The sequence below is a fragment of the Dendrobates tinctorius genome, unplaced genomic scaffold (assembly GCF_039654945.1).
Source record: "Dendrobates tinctorius isolate UK_male_01 unplaced genomic scaffold, ASM3965494v1 ptg000057l, whole genome shotgun sequence".
NCBI lineage: Eukaryota > Metazoa > Chordata > Amphibia > Anura > Dendrobatidae > Dendrobates > Dendrobates tinctorius.
In genome coordinates, this window is record NW_027361725.1 from 8,225,280 (window position 1) to 8,248,437 (window position 23,158).

The window sequence follows — 23,158 nt, forward strand, 5'->3', positions numbered from 1 at the left end:
CCCTTTGCACGGGATTGCGCACAATTTGGTTTTTGTCTGTAAGTCTCCCGGCCAGCATTTCAGCCATAAGGCGCGTCTTGCGGCATTCGAGAAGGCGGCTGTTCTACTGACGCATCCGCCAGGAAGGTTGCTGCCCCCTTCATTACAGAAACTGATCTTTGCATTGTTTCTCTTGGGACTTTTTCCTTTATATGTGAATCTAAGTGATCCAGCCAGACCATTAGGGCACGTGCCGTGCACGTGGCTGCTATGGCTGGCTTTAGCCCCCCCTGCTGCCGCCTCCCACGCATTTTTTAAAAAAGTTTCTGCTTTTTTGTCCATTGGGTCCTTCAGGGTGCCCATGTCTTCGAAGGGCAGGGCAAATTTTTTAGAAGCTTTTGCAACCGCTACGTCTAATTTAGGTGCTTTACTCCATAGGGAGCAGGCCGAGTCGTCAAAGGGGTATTTCCTCTTGGGTGTTAGGAGTACTTTTTTGTCTGGCTTTTTCCACTCTCTTTTAATTAGGGAGTGGATTTTCTCATTGATCGGAAAAGCCCTCTGTTTTTTTTGTTCCAGCCCACCGAACATCAGATCTTGGGCTGTTTTCTTAGGGCGTTCATCTACCAGCCCTATAGTTGTCCTCACCGCTTTTACCAGGGTGTCCGTTTCTTCAATGGGGAAGCAGCTATGTCCCCCTTCTGAGGATGATGAAGAGGACTGGGAGGATGATGAGTTACATCAGTCACATAGTTCTCTTGCTGACCCACTAACACTGGACTCTTGCGATCTATGCCTGGACCTACGTTTTTTCTTTGAGGTTCTAACGCCGTTAAGGGCGTCTTCGACCTGGGTTCTTATTAGTGTTTTGAGATCTAAAGTAAACCTCTGGGATTCCTCCTGTATTGTCTGCTCTATGCACGCCGCACAGAGCTTTTTCTCCCACGTAGGGGGTAGCTCCTCCGTGCATATAGCACATACCATGTGCTTGGATTTGGCTGTGCATTTACGCCCCTGAAACAGAAAAAATTAACAATCGCACATTAGCGAGCGGGCATTCACGGAGATCACTCACCTTCCTAGTGGAACGAGAGATACCGTCTCGGGCGTAGGGATTATTTGCACCGCTGAATCCACTTCTGGCTGTGCTGCCATGGTGGAGCTTTGGCTGCGTCGCGATCCTGCGTGACCGCTGCTGCTGCGCTGCTGGGAAGAGCTGCGCTGTAAATTCTGGCGCTGTTCCTGCGTTTGCCGCGGCCCCTGCTTCAGGGACCGCCGCCGCGTCTCCTTCTTTCTGCTTTTCGCTCATGGTGATCGCTCTTTTCACCTTTAGTGGAGTTTTAAATATGAGCGCCTTTTTTTTTTTTTCTTTTTGAACTTGACGCCACCCTCTACCCAGAGGTCCCTGCGCCCCCCCGCTGCAAGTGGCCGCCCGCACATGCGCACTGCTCTCAGCAGTGCACTGCGGCCCCATCTTTAATGGCGCTGTGCTTGCGCGCGCGCCCTGCCGGTGTCCTGCACCCACCTGCAAAGGCCCCATCTCTCGCGGCTCCCGGTGGCCACCACCACCCTCCACCACTCCGAGGCCCTGTACCTTGCGGCTCCCGGTGGCCGCCACCACCCTCCACAGGCTGCACCAGGCCCAGCGCTTGGCGGGGGGCCCTCCTTTAGTGACCGCCGCCACTACTCGTAGGATGCAGCATCCCCTTTTTTTTTCTTCTCTTTTCCTGGGATTGGCAGACTTGCTCCAGTCCTCACTGCCTCTCCCCACTCACCCTCAAGGCCCGCCGACCCCGGTGGTGGTGCTTCGGGGGAAGCCAGCATAAGGCCTCGACCCAGCCGAGGCAGGGAGCCCCGCTGCCTATTACCGGACTGGTTCGGTTCCCGGCATCCCGCGTCGAATGCAGGTACGTGCTGTAGGTTCCCTGTCAGGGACAGGAAACCAACTGATGTGAGAGAGGTACCGCCTTTTTCATCTGTAGGTTTCCTGTCCCTGAGGGCAGATCCCTCTCTCCGTGGTGCCGTCATGGGGGAAAGAGAAAATATATACCTACTAGTGATGAGCGAGTGTGCTTGTTACTCGAGTTTTCCGAGCATGCTTGGGTGTTCTCCGAGTTGTTTGGGCGTGCTCGTAGATTATGTTTGTGTCTCTGTAGCTGCATGAGTTGCGGCTGCTAGACAGCCCGAATACATGTGGGGATTCCGTAACAAACAGGCAATCCCTGCATGTGTTCAGGTTGTCTAGCAGCCGCAAATCATGCAGCTGCGAAGACACAAACAATCTACGAGTACATCCAAGATACTCGTAGAACCTCCGAGCATGCTCGGAAAACTCAAGTAACAAGTATACTCATTCATCACTAATACCTACACCTGTCCTTGTTTTTTTTCAGTTCTAGGCATCTTCATGATCTCATTTGCCAAGCTCTGGCATTCGTTTTGCATGCTCGCATAGATGTTGTAAGGGAGACACCATCTTCCAATGCATTTAAGGACAGGTCTATGGGGTCTGGACAGCTGATATCTGGGGGTCTTCATATGGTAGGCCCACTTTTGGCCAATCCCACTGAAATCCCACTGCCCTAATGTAGCAGTTGACACGCAACCAATAGCAAAGAAACTATGGCAAGTGTGGTGGCCTAAGTATAAAATGCTTAAAAGTAGGTTTTTCAGCATAACATCTCTCCAATGAATTATGGAATGCAGCTTTGTAAAGTATGTGACTAGAGGAAAGGTATATAATTACGCTCAAACCCTAGGAATGTCATGACAATCCTGAAAATAGGAAGCCAACAAGATTTTAGATTTCTGCTTTAATCCCCATATAAGCAGCTGGTGGACAATGCAGATTAACAATGTAATTCCGCAACTTCTTATCATCCCCAACAAATTACACTCCTACTGTAAACACTATGGAGAAGCTGCTGTGTACACGAGGCCTCAATTAATCAGGAAAATGCGAACCCTTCATCCAATACATGACCTGCTCCGGAGATTTATCAGATATTACCATAGTACCGAGTCACTGCGCCGAACTCTGGCCAATACATGAGAATGAAGTATCGTTTGCACAATGCTAAAGCAAACAGTGACAGCCGGGACGACTAATACCTCCATATGTAACCAGGGGAGTGTCGCACCGGTGTCAGGGCCAGGAATCTAGTGACTGTAACATAGGCATAATACTTCGGAGAGTCTCAGCTTATTTCCTCATTCACACAATTTCCCATGAATTATTGTCCCCTATTAACTATTCACTCCGTCCAATTCTGAAAAGGACGAGAGATAATGGCTGCAGCTATATTGCACACAGATTTATACATTTAAAGGGGTATTCTAGCTGGATAGGTAACAAATTATAGATTAGTTGGGGTCCCGGCATGGAGATCCCCACCAGGAACAAGTGTCACCCATTCTCCCTGCTACTCTGTTCAGCTCCTCCTGCCCACGATCTTGCATCCAGGGGAGATCATTGAGGGTCCCAGCAGTGAGATCTACACTGATCTAGAGGTGCCTTCACACTGGCCAGTAATCAGTGAATATTAACCCCTTCACCCCCAAGGGTGGTTTGCATGTTCATGATCGGGCCAATTTTTACAATTCTGACCACTGTCCCTTTATGAGGTAATAACTCTGGAACAATTCCATGGATCCCGGTGATTCTGAGACTGTTTTCTTGTGAAAAATTGTATTTCATGATAGTGGTAAAATTTCTTTGATATGACTTGCGTTTATTTGTGAAAAAAAAAAAACAGAAATTTGACAAAAATTTCTCAATTTTCCAACTTTGAATTTTCATGCCCTTAAAACAGAAATGTCACACAAAATAGTTAATAACATTTCCCACATGTCTACTTTACATCAGCACAATTTTGGAACCAAAATCTTTTTTTGTTAAGAAGTTATAAGGGTTAAAAGTTGACCAATGATTTCTCATTTTTACAACACCATTTTTTTTATTTTTGTTTTAGGGACCATATCACATTTGAAGTCACTTTGAGAGGTCTATATGATAGAAAATACCCAAAGGTGACACCATTCTAAAAACTGCACCCCTCAAGGTGCTCAAAACCACATTCAAGAAGTTCATTAACCCTTCAGGTGCTTCACAGGAATTTTTGGAATGTTTGAAAAAAAAAGGAACTTTAACTTTTTTTTTTCACAAAATAATTTACTTCAGATCCAATTTGTTTTATTTTAACAAGGATAACAGGAGAAATTGGACCCCAAAAGTTGTTTTGCAATTTGTCCTGAGTAGGCTGATACCCCATATGTGGGAGTAAAATACTGTTTGCGTACATGGCAGAGCTTGGAAGGGAAGGAGCACCATTTGACTTTTTCAACACAGAATTGGCTGGAATTGAGATCAGACGCATGTCGTGCTTGGAGAGCCCCTGATGGCCCTAAACAGTGGAAACCCCCCAATTCTAACTCCAACCATAACCCCAACGCACCCCTAACCCTAACCCCAACCCTAACCATAACCCTAACCACAATCCGAACCCTAACTTTAGCCCCAACCCTAACTTTAGCCCCAACCCTAACCCAACCCTAATGGGAAAATGGAAATAAATACATTTTTTTTAATTTTATTATTTTTCCCTAACTAAGAGGGTGATAAAGGGGGGTTTGATTTACTATTTATAGCGGGGGGGGGGGGGTGTTTGGCAGCTGTCACACACTAAAAGATGCTTTTTATTGCAAAAAAATAGTTTTTGCATCACCACATTTTGAGAGCTATAATTTTTCCATATTTTGGCCCACAGAGTCATGTGATGTCTTGTTGTTTTGCGGGACGAGTTGACGTATTTATTGGTACCATTTTCGGGCATATGACATTTTTGATCGCTTTTCATTCCGATTTTTGGGAGGTAGAATGAACAAAAACCAGCATTTCATGAATTTCTTTTTTTTGGAGGGGGGGGCGTTCTCAGTTCTCAGAAAAAAAAAAAACTGCTGAAAACGGAAGGACACATTTATAAACATACTCATTTCAGATATCATTGCTTATAGACCAACTAAGTGTAAAAAAAAAAAAAAAAAGTTACCACAACATAATAAAATAGGAAATGAGTCACAGGTAATGCATACTTTTTAGGCATGTAGCAACCCTGAAATCCGTTCACATTTCTAAGGTCTCTCTACGTGACTCCTAGAAGTCTATGAACTGTCTTCAGGGGTACAGGCGAGCTGAGCACTTCTGCCCCTTCATTTCAGTGGTTTAAGAAATTTGTGTTCATGTCATGTTCATTTTGGTGATATAATAAGTTTGATAATTAATGTAATAAATTTACAAAATTAGGAATAAAGGATAAGTACTGGGATCTGGGATGTTGCCTAGTACACATAGATCATGCAGTAAAAGTAGTGTTGCTTTTGGCAAAAAAAAAAATGTTTCTTCTAATCCTGGAAATTTGTTTCACGCCAATTTTAGGCAAGCTTATTTCATGCTATGAATGTGGACCACAATGCACAGACCCAAATTAACAGTCTCATACATGCCTATGAGGTGGCTGGTGGTCAGGAAACCCGCGGCCAGTCTGTGCATTGTGGTCCATTTTCGGAGCATGAAATACTCTCACCTGAAAAGGAACCGAATGCTTGGGTCACACAGTCACGTAGGGTATGTTCACAGAGTTTTTTCACTTGTTTTTGAATCATAAACGCTCAAAAAAATACCACAAGTTTTGATTTGAGCGCTTCTGCTCCAAAAACTCCCCCCCCCAAAAAAAAGATAAACCCTACACCGTCACACGTGTGCATCCAAAGTCTTTTTCAAGCAACATCTACTTGTCTGTTAGCCCAGACAGGATGTCATGTTTGCATATACCCGTCTGCGCTCATTTAGTACTTACCCTCGTGGATGTCGGTCCAGCTCGTGGAGGACTGTGTGGTCACAATATTCAAAGACTAAATGTAACTTCCTCTTCCGCCTAAAGACCTCCAGAAGGTTCACCAGGTTGGGGTGCTTTAATTGCTGCAAAAGGAACAAAAAAAAAAAATATATACTACGGTATATATTTATTGCATTTGCAACAAATGTGGAAAAGTAGCGGATCAGAGAAAAAGCTGCGGAGCGGTCGCTGGGCTCCTGGTCTCAGACTGTGCAGTACCATTACATTTGGGACTTACAGAACAAGCATATTCTCATCAATTAGATTATAACCTTTTCCGGTTAATATTTAGCACATTTTTTTTCTTAAAGTGATTCCACCAGAACTGAAAAGCACAGGACAATCCTGGGCCTATCCTACGGCGAACAACATTGTTCTACCGAACATAGGGAACTCTTCACAATGCCAATTGACCAAAAGCAACAAGATGGTTTTCCATATGTAAACTAGCATCACCATGATTTTACCTCACTACCATATTTATACATCACCCCTGCTGCCCTAAAGGGGTGAGATTGTCTCATGCTCAGTACTCCAGACCATGCTTTGCACTTACTCGCCTCTGATTGATACCTACACCAACTACAGCCATTGGACAAGAGACTGGTACATACACAGCGGATCATTTTCCAATGCCCTGAATAGGTCAAAGTGAATCCTGAGCATGCTAACTTTCTGATCATCGTGCCAGCTCAAGAAACATTTGGTCATTGCTGTGAATAATATAGCAGACATCAATTAGAGGTGTAGGAGCCACATTAGCGGGCACAGAGGAGAAGCCGAGCATGGTCTGGACATGGCCATTTTTAGCTTTTTTTGTGGGTTTTTTTTACATTGTAAGCAGGGCAGCAGTGATGCTACAGAGCAGTTTAGAGATTAATAAAGAAATGGCTCCCATGTTTGAGTGGGTTTCCTCCGGGTATCCGGTTTCCTACCACATTCCAAAGGCACTGATATGGAATGTAGATTGTGAGCCCCATCAAGGGACAGCGATGATAATATGTGCAAACTATAAAGCGCTGCAGAATATGTTAGCGCTATATAAAAATAAAGATTATTATTAGTGATGAGCGCGTATACTCGTTGCTCGGGTTTTCCGAGCATGGTCGGGTGTCCTCTGAGTATTTTGGCGTGCTCGGCGATTTAGTTCGTCGCCTCAGCTGCATGATTTCCGGCTGCTAGACAGGCTGAATACATGTGGAGATTCCCTAACAAACAGGCATTCCACACATGTATTCAGGCTGTCCAGCAGCCGCAAATCATGCAGCTGCATCGGAGGTCACCCGAGCAACAAGTATACTCGCTCATCACTAATTATTATTAAATGGCGCTTGATGATAGGTTTCCTTTAAGCACTTTGGGCAGCTTACTGACATATTTCTCTTGACAGATACCATGGATGAACAAGAAACACTCTACAAGCCAAAATGTGGTCATCTCCAAGTTTGCTTCTCTATTAAAAACATCCTACGTTGAACGTCATAAAAGGACACTATCACAGGATAATATGCTCACCCCATGTCCTGGAGGCAATATCAAAGCATTGGTTAATACCACGAAGATCAAAACACAAACACAGCCATAGAAAACGCGGCTCACAGGACACACACAAATAGGATTGCTGTCCATCTCTCGCAGCGTCGGGTATTGTTGGTTACAATTCAGCGTTCAATAAATATTTGCTTTTTGGCCTCTCTATATAGGGAGGATCAGAGCAGCTTAACTACACAAACACTTTGCCAGATAGTGCCTGGCATTCCAGCCATCAATAAACAGAGGTTGTTACTATTGACTAAGAGCAGGAAAAACACTGCTCAAGCAGGTCTCCACTTGTATGGCAGATAACAAGTCACCGGCCACAAGCCGACACTTTCTGGCCAGGAATGGGGAAAGAAATCCCGTGAAAATGTTACAAGTGCTACCGATGCCTATAAATTCCTTCGGATGGGATGTCCTGCTGTGACAGGCTCATCGTTATATCATCTTGTTGCCATCTTCTTTTATTACCAAAACAGTATTTGCGTTAAGAAAATGAAAAAAGTGGTTTGATACCATGTTAGCCAGTAGAAAAAAAATATATAAAGTGCTCTCAGTGAGAGAAACAAAATAGGAATCTTGTGGGTGTGATACCTTTTAATGGCTAACAGATAATAGTGAATGTTGTTACAAAGCAAGCTTTCGGGACTGCTTACATCCCTTCATCATGCTTTGTCATGTGTTTTTTTTCTATGGTATTTGAAGCCGTAGCAATAAGACTATTAACAAAACAAAAAGGCATAAGAAATAAAAACTCCTAGTGCATGCAAAAGTCCACATATGCCAAGAAACTCTGATTACATCAGAGCCAATCTGCTCAGAATTAAAAGGCCGAAAACATACAAAAAACGTCACTTATTCCTGAAATAGCAATAACAACATACCTGGATCATGTGGCTACATAGACAATTATTATTTGGAATTCATTTTATTTGTACTGGAGTAAAGAACAGTAAGGGCTTATTAATTTATCAATCCTATCACAATTTGTTTTCTACATACTTGATACTAGATACAATACTGCCTCTATCTTTAATGCTACATGCATGTATCTCTGCTTGTAAAATCTAATATGGAAAATACAGTCACTACAATAGATTCCTGCATCAGTCCCTGACGTGCTCATTAATGCTCCAGACACGTTCATTTCTACAACTGAGCAGTGTAATACCTTATTATCGGATTGGGAAAGACTCTTGAGGAATAGGCGTCTATGAATTAACTGCCTGATTAAACAAAGAGCTGTAGGCTGCTTCCTACGACGAGCAATTCAGAGGGAATTGGTAACCAGAACTGCACATCTCATGCCTGTTGGGCAGACACAGATTCCTATTAAACTGGAAAAGTTATTACTAATTGGATGCACAAATGGAGACGACTCTTACAGAGCTTGCTGTGGTCCTTCTTAATTCCCTGCTCATACCCAAAATACATGTGGGACATTGCAAATTACTTGCACGCTTTGTTTTTCAGGGAAACTCATCTGGTGATAGCTTATCTGCCTCAAGAACAAAAACATTTGCTGCAGTTTTTATCAACGGCACATAGTGTGCTTCTAAAGGCCCCATCACACTAAGCGACTTACCAGCGATCCTGACACCGATATCAAGGTATCAGGATCGCTAGTAAGTCGCTATGTGATCGCTGGTGAGCTGTCACACAGACAGCTTCACCAGCGATCAGCACAGCGATGCCGAGCGCGCGGCATCGCTGGCCATCGCTGTAAAAAATAGAATCAAAATAAAAAATATAGTTATTCTCACCTTCCGACGTCCCGTTCAGCCATCCTGCCTCTCTCCACGCTCCGGTCCCAGTGATCCTTTGCACGAATGACCGCGAGATGTCACGGTCTCGAGGGATAACAAAGTCTCGCGGTCATTCATGCAAAGGATCACTGGGACCGGAGCGTGGAGAGAGGCGGGATGGCTGAACAGGACGTCGGAAGGTGAGAATAACTATATTTGTTATTTTTTTTATTATTTCTTACACCTGATCGCTGGTCTCCCGCCTGTCACACGCAGCGATGCGTGCTGGCCAGCGGGAGACCAACGACCAAAGAAATGTCCAGAGGTTTCTTCCAGCGATCAGCGATACCGGCAGGGGGGCCGCTCGCTGATTGCTGTCACACACAGCGATCTCGCTGGTGAGATCGCTGTTACGTCACAAAAGTTGTGACTCAGCAGCGATCTCGCTACCGAGATCGCTTAGTGAGACGGGGCCTTAAACCTCTTCCAAATGCGATGTTCTACAATCTGCAGCCTCTGAACTACCAATTTGACTTTTTTTTTTTACAAAGGGAACTTGTCAATAGGTTTTCATAATATGTACAGTTGTGCTCAAAACTTTACATACCCCAGCAGAATTTTTGCTTTCTTGGCCTTTTTTCAGAGAATATGAATGATATCACCAAAACTTTTTCTTCACTCATGGTTAGTGGTTGGGTGAAGCCATTTATTGTCAAACTACTGTGTTTTCTCTTTGAAAATCATAATGACAACCCAAGCCATCCAAATGACCCTGATCAAAAGTTCACATACCCTGGTGATTTTGGCCTGATAACATGCACAGAAGTTAACACAAATGGGTTTGAATGGCTACTAAAGGTAACATCCTCACCTGTGATCTGTTCGCTTGTAATCAGTGTTTGTCAATAAAAGCTGAGTTAGATTCTGGGATTCAGACAGACTCCTGCATCTTTCATCCAGCCTTTGACATTTCTGGATTATGAGTCATGGGGAAAACAAAAGAATTGTCAAGGGATCTACGGGAAAAGGTAGTTGAACTGTATAAAACAGGAACGGAATACAAAAAGATATCCAAGGAATTAATAATGCCAGTCGGCAGCGGTCAAATTGTGATTATCAAATGGAAAATCAGGGGCTCTGTAAAAACAAAACCATGGTCAGGTAGACCAATAAAAATGTCGTTCACAACTTCCAGGATGTTATCGGCAAATACTGGAGGCAAATTTGCACTCATCAGCTCGGAAGCTGCGCATGGGACGTACTTGGACGATCCAACATGACAACGATCCAAAACACAAGGCCAAGTCGACCTGTCTTTGGCTACAGCAGAACAAAGTGAAGGTTCTGGAGTGGTCATCTCAGTCTCCTTAATATCATTGAGCCACTCTGGGGAGATGTCAAGAGCACAGTTCATGCTAGACAGCCCAGGAATTTACAGGAATTGGAGGCTTTTGCCAAGAAGAGTGGGCAGCTTTATCATCTGGAAATAAAGAACCTTATCCACAACTACCACAAAAGACTTCAAGCTGTCATTGATGTTAGAGGGTGCAATACACGATATTAAGAAATGGGGTATGTGAACTTTTTATATCGGTCATTTGGATGTTTTTGGTTGTCATTATGATTAAAAAGAGAAAACACAGTAGTTTGACAATAAATTGGTTCACCCAACCACTAACCATGAGTGAAGAAAAAGTTTTGGTGTTATCATTCACATTCTCTGAAAAAAGGCCAAGAAATCAAAAATCCTGCCGGGGTATGTAAACTTTGGAGCACAACTGTATGACTTGGATGATGTTTCCTCCATCTTCCAAAAGGTCAGCTAAGTAACGTGCCTAAGCAGCAACGCCTAGGGCCTACACATGCACAATTTGCTCTACCCTGTCAATCACAGACAGCGGGATAGACAGTCATATCGGGGTGCACTCTACTGGACTGTTACTGCGCAGGATAAGTTTAAAGCATCATTTTAGGCTTTGTTTAGATGTCCATTTTTTCTCCTACATGAAAAAAAAACACAGACCAAGTTCCACCAATGTCAGTCAGGTTTATAAAACTATGAAAATGGTCTAGGTGTCCATTTTATTTTATTTTTTTACCAATCAATGATTTTCTTATATGCCCCCCAAAAAAACAAGAAAAAAAAAAAAACTTCTACGAATTACAATGTGAAAAATAGGACAGCAAGTGCATGGCACACAGACGGCATCATCTGTTGTGTTGTCTGTGATTTTCATGTACCCATAGATTTTGATCCATCACTTTGAACAAAAACTAGCATGTCTCCATGACCACCACAAGAAAGGTAAAAAGCATTATCTATGCAGAATTTTCAATAATTTGCTGCAGACTTTAATGCGCTTTGAACACAGCACATGTCCGCTGTGTCCAAAGCACTGCTGGCTTTTGAGTGCAGGTGAGGCCGCATGTGATCATTGAACCGTGTGGGATCACCGTGTCTAATACATTGGATGGGTGACATTTATTTTGTCAAGATGCGAGTCTTCGCAAGATAAATAGACATGCTGTGGTCTAGAAAGATGTGCTTCATATCCGTCTCCGCAGGTGATCCACAGGCGTCGATGCAAGCGTAGTGGGAACATACCCCCTAAGGCTATGTGCACACGTCCGGAATTCCCGCAGAAATTTCCGCGGCAATTCCACAACTCCTTGCCACAGGAAATACCCGAGAATTCCGCATGCGTAATTAGCTTGCAGAATGCTAGCGTTTTCCAAGTGATCTGTAGCATCGCTTGGAAAACTGATTGACAGGTTGGTCACACTTGTCAAACATAGTGTTTGAATAGTGTGAGCAACTTTTTACTATTGAGGCTGCCTATGCAGCATCACTAGTAAAAAGATATAAAGTTTAAAATAATTAAAAAAAAATAAAAAGTCGCGATATTCTCACCTTCCAGGGTCCCACACAGCGTCCCCAGGCCTCAGCGATGCTCCTGGCAAGTCCCGTTCCCAGCGATGCCTTGCGACAATGACCTTTGATGACATAACGGTCTCGCGAGACCGCTACGTCAAAGGTCATTGTCGCAAGGCATCACTGGGAACGGGAGTTGGCGGGAGCATCGCTGAGGCCTGGGGACGCTGCGTGGGACGACGGAAGGCAAGAATATCACAATTTTTTATTTTACTTCATTTTTTTTTAACAGGGACCTGGGTACCATCCGCACATTTTCCGCATGGTGGGCATAGCCACATGCGGAAAGTAAGCGGAACAATGCATTCCTATGTGTGCTTAATTCCCGCACAAAGAATGGGCATGCTGCGCATTTTTCAGTGATGCGATTCCACCGCGGGAAAATACGCAGCATTAGCACAGCATGTGCGGAATGCCGTTGAATTCAATGGGTTGCTTACTTTATGTGTATTTGCAGCGTTTTCGCAGCAAAAACGCATAAAATCCGCAGGAATTCCAGACGTGTGCACATAGCCTAAAGGACACAGCAGTTTTTGTGTATTTATTTTTGTTACATTTCTTTATTGTTAACTGGGGAAAAAGGTGGCAATTTGAATTTTTATACCTTTTTAAATTTTTAAAAACATTTTCTTTACTTTCTTAGTTTCCTTAGGGATGTTGAAATGGAGATCGTCTGATTGCTTCTCCTTCATACAGCAATTATATAAGTATTGCTGTAAATAGTAAAAGTCACAATCTTCTATGAAGCCAAACCAGAAGCTGGATGTTACAGGGGAGATCATGACAGGTGACATTCAGCCGGCCCCCAGCTTTCATAGAAACAAATCGGCTCCCTGTAATTGGGTTGCAGGGAAGGCGATGGCAGCCAAAACTACCTAACATCTGGGCCAGATCTCGGAGCTTAAGTACTGCTTTCAGCAAGTGACAGTAGCATTAAAAAATAAACAGCAACAATCGGCAGGCACGCCAAGCTGTGCTGTTTGAGACAGATGCCAGCTATATAATAAGGCTGGGGTCACACTAGAGAGAAATATGGACGAGTGAGAGACGTAAAAACCACGCAGTAAACACGGACCAATGATTCTCTATTGGGTAGCTCCCATCAGCCGTTTATTTCTTGCGCGTATTTTACGGTCCGTGCCAATCGCAGCATGCTGCGTTTGTCAGCGTATTCCGGCCGAAATACGCCAATGCAAGTCTATGGGTGCGCAAAAAAACGCATTACACACGGACCAGCTGTGTGACTTGCGAGAAATATGCACCCAGTGTCCTTTAGAAAACCCAGCAATTCAGTGCACGATACAGTAAATCACACTGACAGGTTTAATAAAGAAACAAAAGAATAGACAAATACACATAGAATACATACAATATATTTACATTTCATAGAGTTCTACATAGCAGAATAGCCGCTAATTCAATTGCCGGCTTCTGTAAAATCAATCCCAGACCGACATGAAATGACACATGGTTTACATACAGTAAACCAATTCATTTCATGTATGGTATTTTTTTTATATGTCCCTGACCAATAATTAAAGCAGGGTTTGTGTGTAAAATTTGGGACATCTAGGTGTTAGATTAAGGGGTTAATTCGTTGGAAAAAAATGCATGGGCTCCAGCGGCAAAATTGTCGCAATCAGAGAGGAAAGCAGGTGAGTGAGGGCAGATTTTAATAGCCTTGAGAGAGACCATTGAGAGAGACCATTGCCCCCAGACACCCCAGAAAAGGCGCATCTATAAGATTCGCCTTTTCTGGCACTTATCCTCTCCATTCCCATTGCCCTGTAGCGGTGGCTAATGGGTTAATATTAATAGGTTAATGTCACCTTGCAATTGAATGTTGGAAGGTGACATTAAGCCGACCGATTAATAATGGAGAGGTGTCAATTAGACACTTATCCATTATTAACCCTAGACTTTTAAACGCTTAAAAAACACACACAGACAATTAAAAATTATTTTAATGAAATAAAGACACCTAGTTTGTGACAAAATTTATTCCTCTGCTAATCCAAAAAAAAAAGAAACATCGACCTGTAACAAAAATAAAACAAAAAGTAACCATATCCTTACCTCTCTGCTGCTCAGTCACGTCCCCCGCTGCAATCCATCAGAAAGGGTTAAGTGGTTTACACAGGGACCGCTGCTAATGCGACCAGCCCCATGTAAACCACTGCCAGAATGAATTATTTCATCTCCGTGCAGCTTCCCTGGCTGCCCGGAGATGAACTAATGTGCGTGGGAAAGTTTCTGCATTTTTCCCACGCTCATTAGATCACCTCAGGTCAGCCAGGGGACTCCGCGCAGCCTCAGTGACGTCCCTGGGTGACCTGAGGTGAACTGATGAGCGTGGGAAAAAATGCAGAAACTTTCCCAAGCTCATCTCATTAGTTCATCTACGGGCAGCCAGGGAGGTTGCGCAGATATTAAATAATTCTTTCTGGCCGTGGTTTACATGGCCTGAGATTCTGGACCGTGAAGAAGGCGGGTTCTACCGCTGAAACGCGTAGTCCTATCTGCACGATTTTCCTGCGTTATTGCTGTTTTGAACTGCTTGGACCATTGCATTTTAATGGATTTATGAATAAAAAGAAAAAAATTTTTAACAGCATCCTGGATTGCTCACGTTATTGCTGGACCTTGCTTTGTCGTTGTTCACATTTGTATGGATGGACTCCTACATCCAGATCCGGGCACAACGGAGTTAACCAGGTCAGCTGAGGTTCCAGGTGGTTCACAGGAGTGAGCTGGTCTACATTGTTGGATATATATATACGTCTCAATGACATGTATATACCGGGTGAGTCATAAAGGACGGACGTTTTTAAACTAATCATAAAATCGTTAAATATTTATTAAATATAAATGTATTCACAGATTTGGTTACGTATACTGTGTTGAAACCACACACTAGAGATGGGGATATGTTGCCGTCGTAACTCAGGAACAAAGAAGTTATTTATCATGGCGATATAACGTTGTGAGTTCACGGTAACAGTATTGCCATTATCGCCTTCGAAAAAGTACGGACCGATCACGCCATATTTGCCCATAGCGCACCACACCGTTACCTTAGGGCTGTGCAGCGGTCGTTCATGTAATTCTTTCGGATTTTCATAGGCCCAATAACGGCAGTTCTGCTGATTAACCATGCCATTGACATGGAAATGAGCTTCATCACTCATGAATAAAATAAGGTTGTCGTTTTGCTCAATAATTGCTTCCATCTCATGTGCGAACTTCAGTCGCGCTGCGTAATCCCCGCGCTCCAACTGTTGCACAATGGCCAATTTATAGGGGTGGAAATGCAGGTCTAAATGCAAAATACGCCTTACTGTACGATTACTGAGGGCAAGTTCTAAAGAATGTTTCCGAGCAGATCGACTCGGACTACGCAGCATGGCTTGCCTGACGCGTTCCACATTTTCAGGGGTACGTGCCGTTCGTGGAGCCCCCGGTGGTCGTTTGTTCATTAGTGTACCTCGTGTACGGAGTGCTTCAACCCAACGTAGGATAGTGTTACGAGCGGGAACAGCTTGATTTCTGTGAATATTGAAATGACGCCGAAACTCACGCTGAACGGCTGTGATACACTCATTATTCTTGACAAAACTGTCGTACGCAAAAACGCGATGTTCTATCGTCCACGGCACCATAGCTTAAACTGAAACTAAAATAAAAACAATGCTTTCACCTCACAAACATAACCCCGCCTCCCGCACATCTCTACCTCCACCTGGTGGTGAGTTATAGCCACTTCAAATACATCCGTCCTTTATGACTCACCCGGTATATACGGATTACATACGGATGCTTGCATGTGCAAAATAAGCGACCACACCTTGATTACGGATGACGTACGGATCACTATTTAGGGGACATTTCTCTGTATTACGTATGTAAGATACGGACCGTATTTCTCGCCGGTTAGTGTGACCCCAGCCTAAAACTGGAATCTACTCTGTGTGGAGCACGCTCTGTTTCCAATCCCACTCCAAAGTCCCTGAATCTTTCCATAATTGAATTTTTTATCTGACTGGGGCTGGCACAAATCCATGCACCCGATAGTTGCAGAATATTCCACATTCTGACTGCTCTTACTATAAAAAACCCTTTCCTATTTAGCGGCCTGAATCACCTTTCCTCCACCAGCTCCACACGTGTGATATTCACAGCCCAAGTATGTGACTGTGATATCTACATGTCTATGGAGCTGTGCAGTTCGGGTATGGATGTTCATTCTGAACATTGCAGCCCATACATGGAATTTCAGATGTGTGAAACTGGTTTCAAAAGGTACTTTCTCATGGGGAAAAAAAATATATGCAGCAGTTGATTTTCCGCTACAAAATTACATTCAGGAATAGCCCCTGGAAGTGGATGTGATTTAAAAAAAAAAAAAATATCCCATTTACATACACTGGTGAAAACATGCATCATGCTTTCAAATCTGCATACACTAAAAATACACTTAGTATGTGAGGAAACTGAGCGTTTTGCTTTATAGTTATCTGCTCTGCATTACATATCCTGTTCTGAAAGGCAATGTAAATATACAGCATTCACCTTTGATGGCTCAGCGTAAAACTTTCATATCTCATAGCATAAATTCAGGAAAATCAATACAAGAGTTTCAAGGAAGATATAGAAGGATTCATTTTCCTGGTGTAAAACATGCACTAAACCCTAATAATAAAATGTGATTATAAGTGGCAGTGCCTCATAAAAAGACATTATGTGACTATATCTGGATCACTGACTGCTACCTTAAGCATGCGGATTTCCCGTAATGCAATTTTCTTAATCATCGGATCATCTTCCGACTCCAAGAACTTCTTTATTGCCACGATCTGTCCCGTGTCTCTATTCCGGCATTTAAATACAACGCCATAAGAACCTTCTCCTATTTTACCGATCTTCTCGTACTTCTCCATGTGTTGGGACGAGCTCGGTCTCGTAATGCAATCCTGTGGGGCTCAATCGTGGGCATAAGAGGCAGAATTTTTATTTTTTTTCTTACAAGTGGCTGTGTCTTCCCTTGGGCGGTACCTAGAAGCAGAACAAAGGATCTAGTTAGCGCATAATTTATTCTGAGTGGTCGATACAGAAGTAGATGGAGCATGATATAAGAGGATAATTTATGTCTCTAGCTCTCTATTCACTACAGCGGAGAGCCAAAGTCGTGGAGAAAATTACCCATATGAATGCAGATATATACAAGGGAAGCAATGGAAAAACTTGAATTTGAGGTTTCATTTGTGATTAAGATTATTAAAAGGGGTCATTTCAATCCTAAAATTGATGACAGATATATCCAGAAAATGACATCAGTTCAGGCATGCTGAGACCCTCAATAATACCGAGAATTAAGTGCAGCCCAGTGTCCTCTCTGGGGTGTTCCCAGTATGTAGTGGTTAATATCTACCTAAAGGGGCAGAAGGAGGACAGCCAGTAAACCACTGACAGGAGCATGGCCTTCCAAAGACTTGCTGATGCATGTGTGGAGTGAAAGCCAACCCATCTGATCTGATCCCACAAAAGAGTTGTCAGGACACACAGAGTATCGCCGCTTGCTATGTTTGGCGATCACAGACTGCTAAAAGTTCCACGCTGACTCCAAGTCTGCTGAAAGTGACTGTAATTACCACGTGATCTCCAGGTCTGGACCAAGGAGCAATGATAGAAGGCAGCCTGTTCTGATCTATCACTTTTACATCATGTGGGCAGCCAGGTACTTGGGGAAGAGATAGCGTCAGAGTGCACGATAGGAAAAGGACAGGCTTGTGGAGGCAATGTTTTGGTGGAAATCCCACTAATCTGATGTTGATAACTTATTGTAATTCTGGTCATCAATAGATAAACCCTACACAAACTTTAAAAGTGATTTGAGATGCGCTTTAACATCAAATTATGGCTTGAGGTTGAGTTTCTCAAATTGAGGTGTGCAACAATAATACAATAGTCTGGATTTACACAAGTGTATCAATGCAATATCATGTATGCATACAGCGCCGCGTATACATCTGACATAACTGCATTGCAAAAAAAGGGAACTAAACAGAACATCAAAGTCTAGATCACAAGAAATGTGACTGTTTTTTTCTTAAAGGAACGATTCAGGACATTATCCAGCATACAGTAAAAGACGTTTGGTGGCTGGCTCATGATTTCATGCTTACTTTCCCTGGGGCAGACCTCAGCATATAAAGTCGGATCTGTTTTCCCGAGTTATTGGCTCATTGTCAAAGTGTGAAGTTGAGGTGTAATTTAATGCTTCAGAACAAACAGAGGCCTCGAGGCTCATGCAAACTGCAGACCATCCGGCTCCAGCAGTGACATTAGATGCTCCATCTCTGGTGAACCGATACGCCCAGACTTTGTACACTGCGCTTCTAATTTCCTCTCTCACTTTCTTTTATTTTTATTTTACTTTTATAATCTGTGAAACAATGTAACCAGAAGTTACAGCATGTCATTTTGCACACAGACATGCACTGTGTCTGTGTAACTAATAAAAATAGATATTATGGATACATATCTATAGGAAGGAATTCTGCGTGGTAATTTTGCAACAGCCAAAGACCCACAAGCAAGCAGAAGTTTTTATCTAGTCGGACAAAAGCCCAGAGCCAAGTATCCAAAACAATTTATGCTGGTGCTAGATGGCAACTTTGACCACGATACAGGTCACACAGCGCAAAATCTCTCCGTGCAGCTGCTACATTGAAACGTAATGCACTAATAAGGTTGCACGGCGATCCACAAAATACTGCGAACGTGACAAGAAAGTCACAGAAAAATCCAACTGGCTCTGACGTTTTGCAACTTGACTGTCATTGTATTCAACGAGTCGCAATGCGACCCCATTCACCTGCATTATGCTGTGATGTAGCACCTACACAGAGCAATCTCAGGCCAAAGTCCCTGTCTGGCCCCAGCCTTAGTTATGCTGGGTATGGTTAGTGATTTCAGACAGTATTTTTTCCTATATAAGATCTGTATCAGTATAGACAGCTGAAAAGTTATCCAACGTCTACATTTCAGCATCAGGAGGTGACGCACTGCTTGCCAGTAAGGCTATGTTCACACGATGTGTTCTTACAGCTTTTTTTGCTGCTTTTTTAAATACAAATTTTAAGCTGCGTTTTACAGTACCAGCAAAGTCTGAGATTTCAGAAATGTCATGCACCCACAGTTTTTTTCCTGTCTTGGAAAACTGATGAGTATTGTGTGAACATAGAATAGGAAGTTTGCACAGTAAGACTAGTAATACTGGTGTCCGTTCACAAGAACTGGATGCAGGACTAAGGGCTCATACCCACTTGCGAGAAATACGGACGAGTGCAATCCGGAAAAAAAAAAAAAATCGGATTCCACTCGGACCAATGTTATTCAATAGGTTACATATCATCTGCGATTTTTACGCATCGGTGTCCTTTGAAACGCCGGCAATTCATCTGCGGCTACAGTAAAATCACACTGACAGCTTAGAAATCAATATAACAATAGAGATATATCTAATATATACTTACCTTGTAATGTCTTCACATCCTGTTCCGTCCAGATGTGTCCGGACCCCAGAACTCCAAGCGGCAGAAGTTCACCGACCGCCATATAGCAACACCCAAGTGATGGGTGTCTCAATATGGAAACTGCTGGTGGTACCAGTCTGTTGCGCGGTACCAGCAGCGGACCACCGTCGCACCACATACACGCAGAGTATACGCCGTATGCACCACACACACAGTATACACCGTACCCACGACACACACACTGTATACGTTGTACACACCACACACTGTATACGCCGTACGCAGCCTCTTGCGCGGTTCCACCAGCGGAGCACCGTCACGAACACGCCGCCGACAGGATCAGCCGAATGATTCACTGACCGCCGCCATCATTGTACAGGAGGAGTGCATGCGCAGTTTTAATGTGACCCCCGCTGTCTGCACAAAGATGGAGGCGGTCTGATTTACTGCGTTTGTGCGCAGCGAATCATTTGGCTGATCCCGGCAGCAGATGCGCGACGTGTCTACAGGCAGAGGAAGCCAGTCACATTTAAGGGGGTTTCCCAGGAACGAAAATTAATTTAAAAAATTGTCTGTGTCTGACAGTGTACGGAGCATACCACATCTCCTGAGCATTACAGTAGGGGATCACATAGGATTCATTTTGTGAGGTAAAATATTTCACTGACTGTTTTTAAACAATATTTTACCTCACAAAATGTATCCTCTGCGATCTCCTGCTGTAATGTCAGTATTGTCTTTTGCTTCCTCCCCTGCCCAGGAGCTGTGGTATGTTCTGTACACGGTCAGACACAGATGAGAGAAGAAAACAGCAGATGGGGGAGAGAGAAAGTGCACAGGGGTGAGACAGCTCAAATGGGACAGCACATGAGGGGAGAACAAAGCACATGAAGGAGACAGCAGACAAGGAGGACAGCACATGGGGTAGACAGGTCAAATTAGAGAGCACAGACGGGAGAAGTAAGCACATGGGGAAAGAGAGAGTAGATAGGTGGGTGAGCACGTGGGGGGGGGGATTCTCAATGCTGCAAAGCCTGCCCCCATAGTGACATTACCGCCCTCCCTCACACACATACATCTATGTGTGTATATCTACTCTATCAATTCTATTCTAACCTGTCACTCTGATTATACTGTACGCTGCAGATCATTTGCCAGCTTTTAATCTATATATATATATATATATATATATATATATACACACACACACACACACACACTGCAGATATATGTAATGTGTGAAGGACAGAGAACTGTATGTAATAGCTCATGTTAAAATCACATTGCATACGGATTGCATACGGATGCTCAGTTTAAGAATCGCACAGACCTCGTATGACACTTGCATGGAACTCTTCCGTTTTTTTCAGTCCAGAAATCGGACCTTTTTTTTCTCGCATATGAGTATGTACCCTTTTTTTTCTCGCATATGGGTATGTACCCTAAGAGGCGCTGAACTATTTTAGATTGTGGTTGCTTTATGGAAGTACATGTTGCCTGCCAAGACTACTTACAAAAATAAATAAAACTAGTTATGAGATTGATTTTTTATTTTAACAAACAAAAATAAAAATTACACTTTTACTTTTTCCATGGCTTCAGGAAATGTATCCTTCTGTTGTTCTTGGAATATCCCTTTAATACAAGGGAAAAACAAGTTTATACACACACCTTAAACTGCAGCAGCAAACTGAGTGCCAAGATACATAGAAATCTTGAATATATGAAATGTAAACTGCATTACATACTATACTTATAAATTTAAGGTACTTAGTGCACAAATTCACCAGTTTGTTTTTTATAAGCTTGTGTGAACTTAGCCTAATAGAATGAAGCAAGTGTGAACAAGTACAAGCCACTATGACTGCATTAAGTAACTAAATATTAACGTGTAGTCTATATGGCAGTAATGCAACTCATATTTATTCAATGTTTGCATCTTCTTGGCTTATAGAGCAGCTTGCACCTATTCACATTTGCTTCCTTCTGCCATTTACAGGCTTAATTAATGTTATCAAAAGAGCTTGTATTGAAGTGATGCAATTTAAATTTCATATACCGTATTCAATGATTGTACTTGTCTTGACACACAGTTCCGCAGTTTCGTGTGGGTTTATTGCAGTCACAGCAGCTAGAACCTACCCTACAAGTTCAATAGAAGCCCATCACAAGCAAACTATTGGTAACACAGAAGTATGACTTCTGCAGATTTGCATAAATTGATTAAAATTTAAATACAAAAATAATTACAGAATTTCCATAAAAAAAAAAAAATATAAAAGTACATAGAATGTCGTCAATAATATCACTATGAAAGCACAGTGAAAATATGGTATCAAGTAAGTTTCAGGGTTTTGGTCCACACAGGATCCAATGCTACAGAAAGTAAACTAATAAGTATATGGGTGATTAAATGTGCAGATTACAACCCCTATACTCTGAAGGCAAAGGATTTGGCTATTAAGCCAGGACACTTGTCAGACATTAGATGCATAGTGCCTGCTCCTGCCAAGCAACCAGATCTTCTCTCAGCAGCTTCTGTCAACATGACCATATTATTTCGACTCCACAGGATGAATGAAAGGGAGACTAGAATGAACTGAGAGAATGGAGCATTTTCTTGGACCACTTGTCTTATAAATCGAAGATGCCCAGCAAGCAAGATAATTATACTGAACAACAACTACAGTATAATCTCCAGTATTAACCTAATTATGCATCTGTCCATGCAGACAGATATACAGGATATATTTGCATGATTAACCCCTTAAGCCCCAAGGGTGGTTTGCACGTTAATGACCAGGCCAATTTTTACCATTCTGACCACTGTCCATTTATGAGGTAATAACTTTGAAACGCTTCCATGGATCCCGGTGATTCTGACATTGTTTTCTCATGACATATTGTACTTCATGTTAGTGGTAAAATTTCATTCAAATAACTTGCGTTTATTTGTGAAAAAAATGGAAATTTGGCGAAAATTTTGAAAATTTCACAATTTTCCAACTTTGAATTTTTATGCCCTTAAATCACAGAGCTACGGCACACAAAAAACTTGATAAGTAACATTTCCCACATGTTTACTTTACATCAGCACAATTTTGAAACCAAAATTTTTTTTTCGTTAGGAAGTTATAAGGGTTAAAAATTGACCAGCGATTTCTCATTTTTGCAACACCATTTTATTTTTACGGACCACATCACATTTGAAGCCACTTTGAGGGGTCTATATGATAGAAAATACCCAAAAGTGACACCATTCTAAAAACTGCACCCCTTAAGGTGCTCAAAACCACATTCAAGAAGTTTTATTAACCCTTTAGGTGCGTCACAGGAACTTTTTGAATATTTAAAAAAAAATGAACATTTAACTTTTTTTCACTAAAAAAATACTTCAGGTTCAATTTTTTTTATTTTACCAAGCGTAACAGGAGAAATTGGACTGCAAAAGTTACTATGCAATTTGTCCTGAGTACGCTAATACCCGATATGTGGGGGGAAACCACTGTTTCGGCGCATGGCAGATCTCAGCAGGGAAGG

The 23,158-nt window shown here is 42.7% G+C and overlaps 2 protein-coding genes across 5 annotated transcripts in view; one reads left to right on the top strand and one right to left on the bottom strand.

Moving 5' to 3' along the window:
- Nucleotides 1-8,504, top strand: part of DMAC2L (distal membrane arm assembly component 2 like) — an 88,287-nt gene extending 79,783 nt beyond the window's left edge. For all 4 annotated transcript variants that reach the window (XM_073577727.1, XM_073577726.1, XM_073577725.1 and 1 more), the window contains exon 6: nucleotides 7,261-8,504. In XM_073577727.1, coding sequence (XP_073433828.1) covers nucleotides 7,261-7,273 — 13 coding nt within the window. In that variant the 3' untranslated portion in view covers nucleotides 7,274-8,504. The remainder of the gene's footprint in view (nucleotides 1-7,260) is intronic.
- Nucleotides 1-23,158, bottom strand: part of CDKL1 (cyclin dependent kinase like 1) — an 86,890-nt gene that overhangs the window by 42,981 nt on the left and 20,751 nt on the right. Inside the window, exons 2-3 of the mRNA XM_073577723.1 lie at nucleotides 16,853-17,135; nucleotides 5,832-5,953 (exon numbers count right to left, since the gene is read on the bottom strand). Coding sequence (XP_073433824.1) covers nucleotides 5,832-5,953; nucleotides 16,853-17,020 — 290 coding nt within the window. The 5' untranslated portion in view covers nucleotides 17,021-17,135. The remainder of the gene's footprint in view (nucleotides 1-5,831; nucleotides 5,954-16,852; nucleotides 17,136-23,158) is intronic.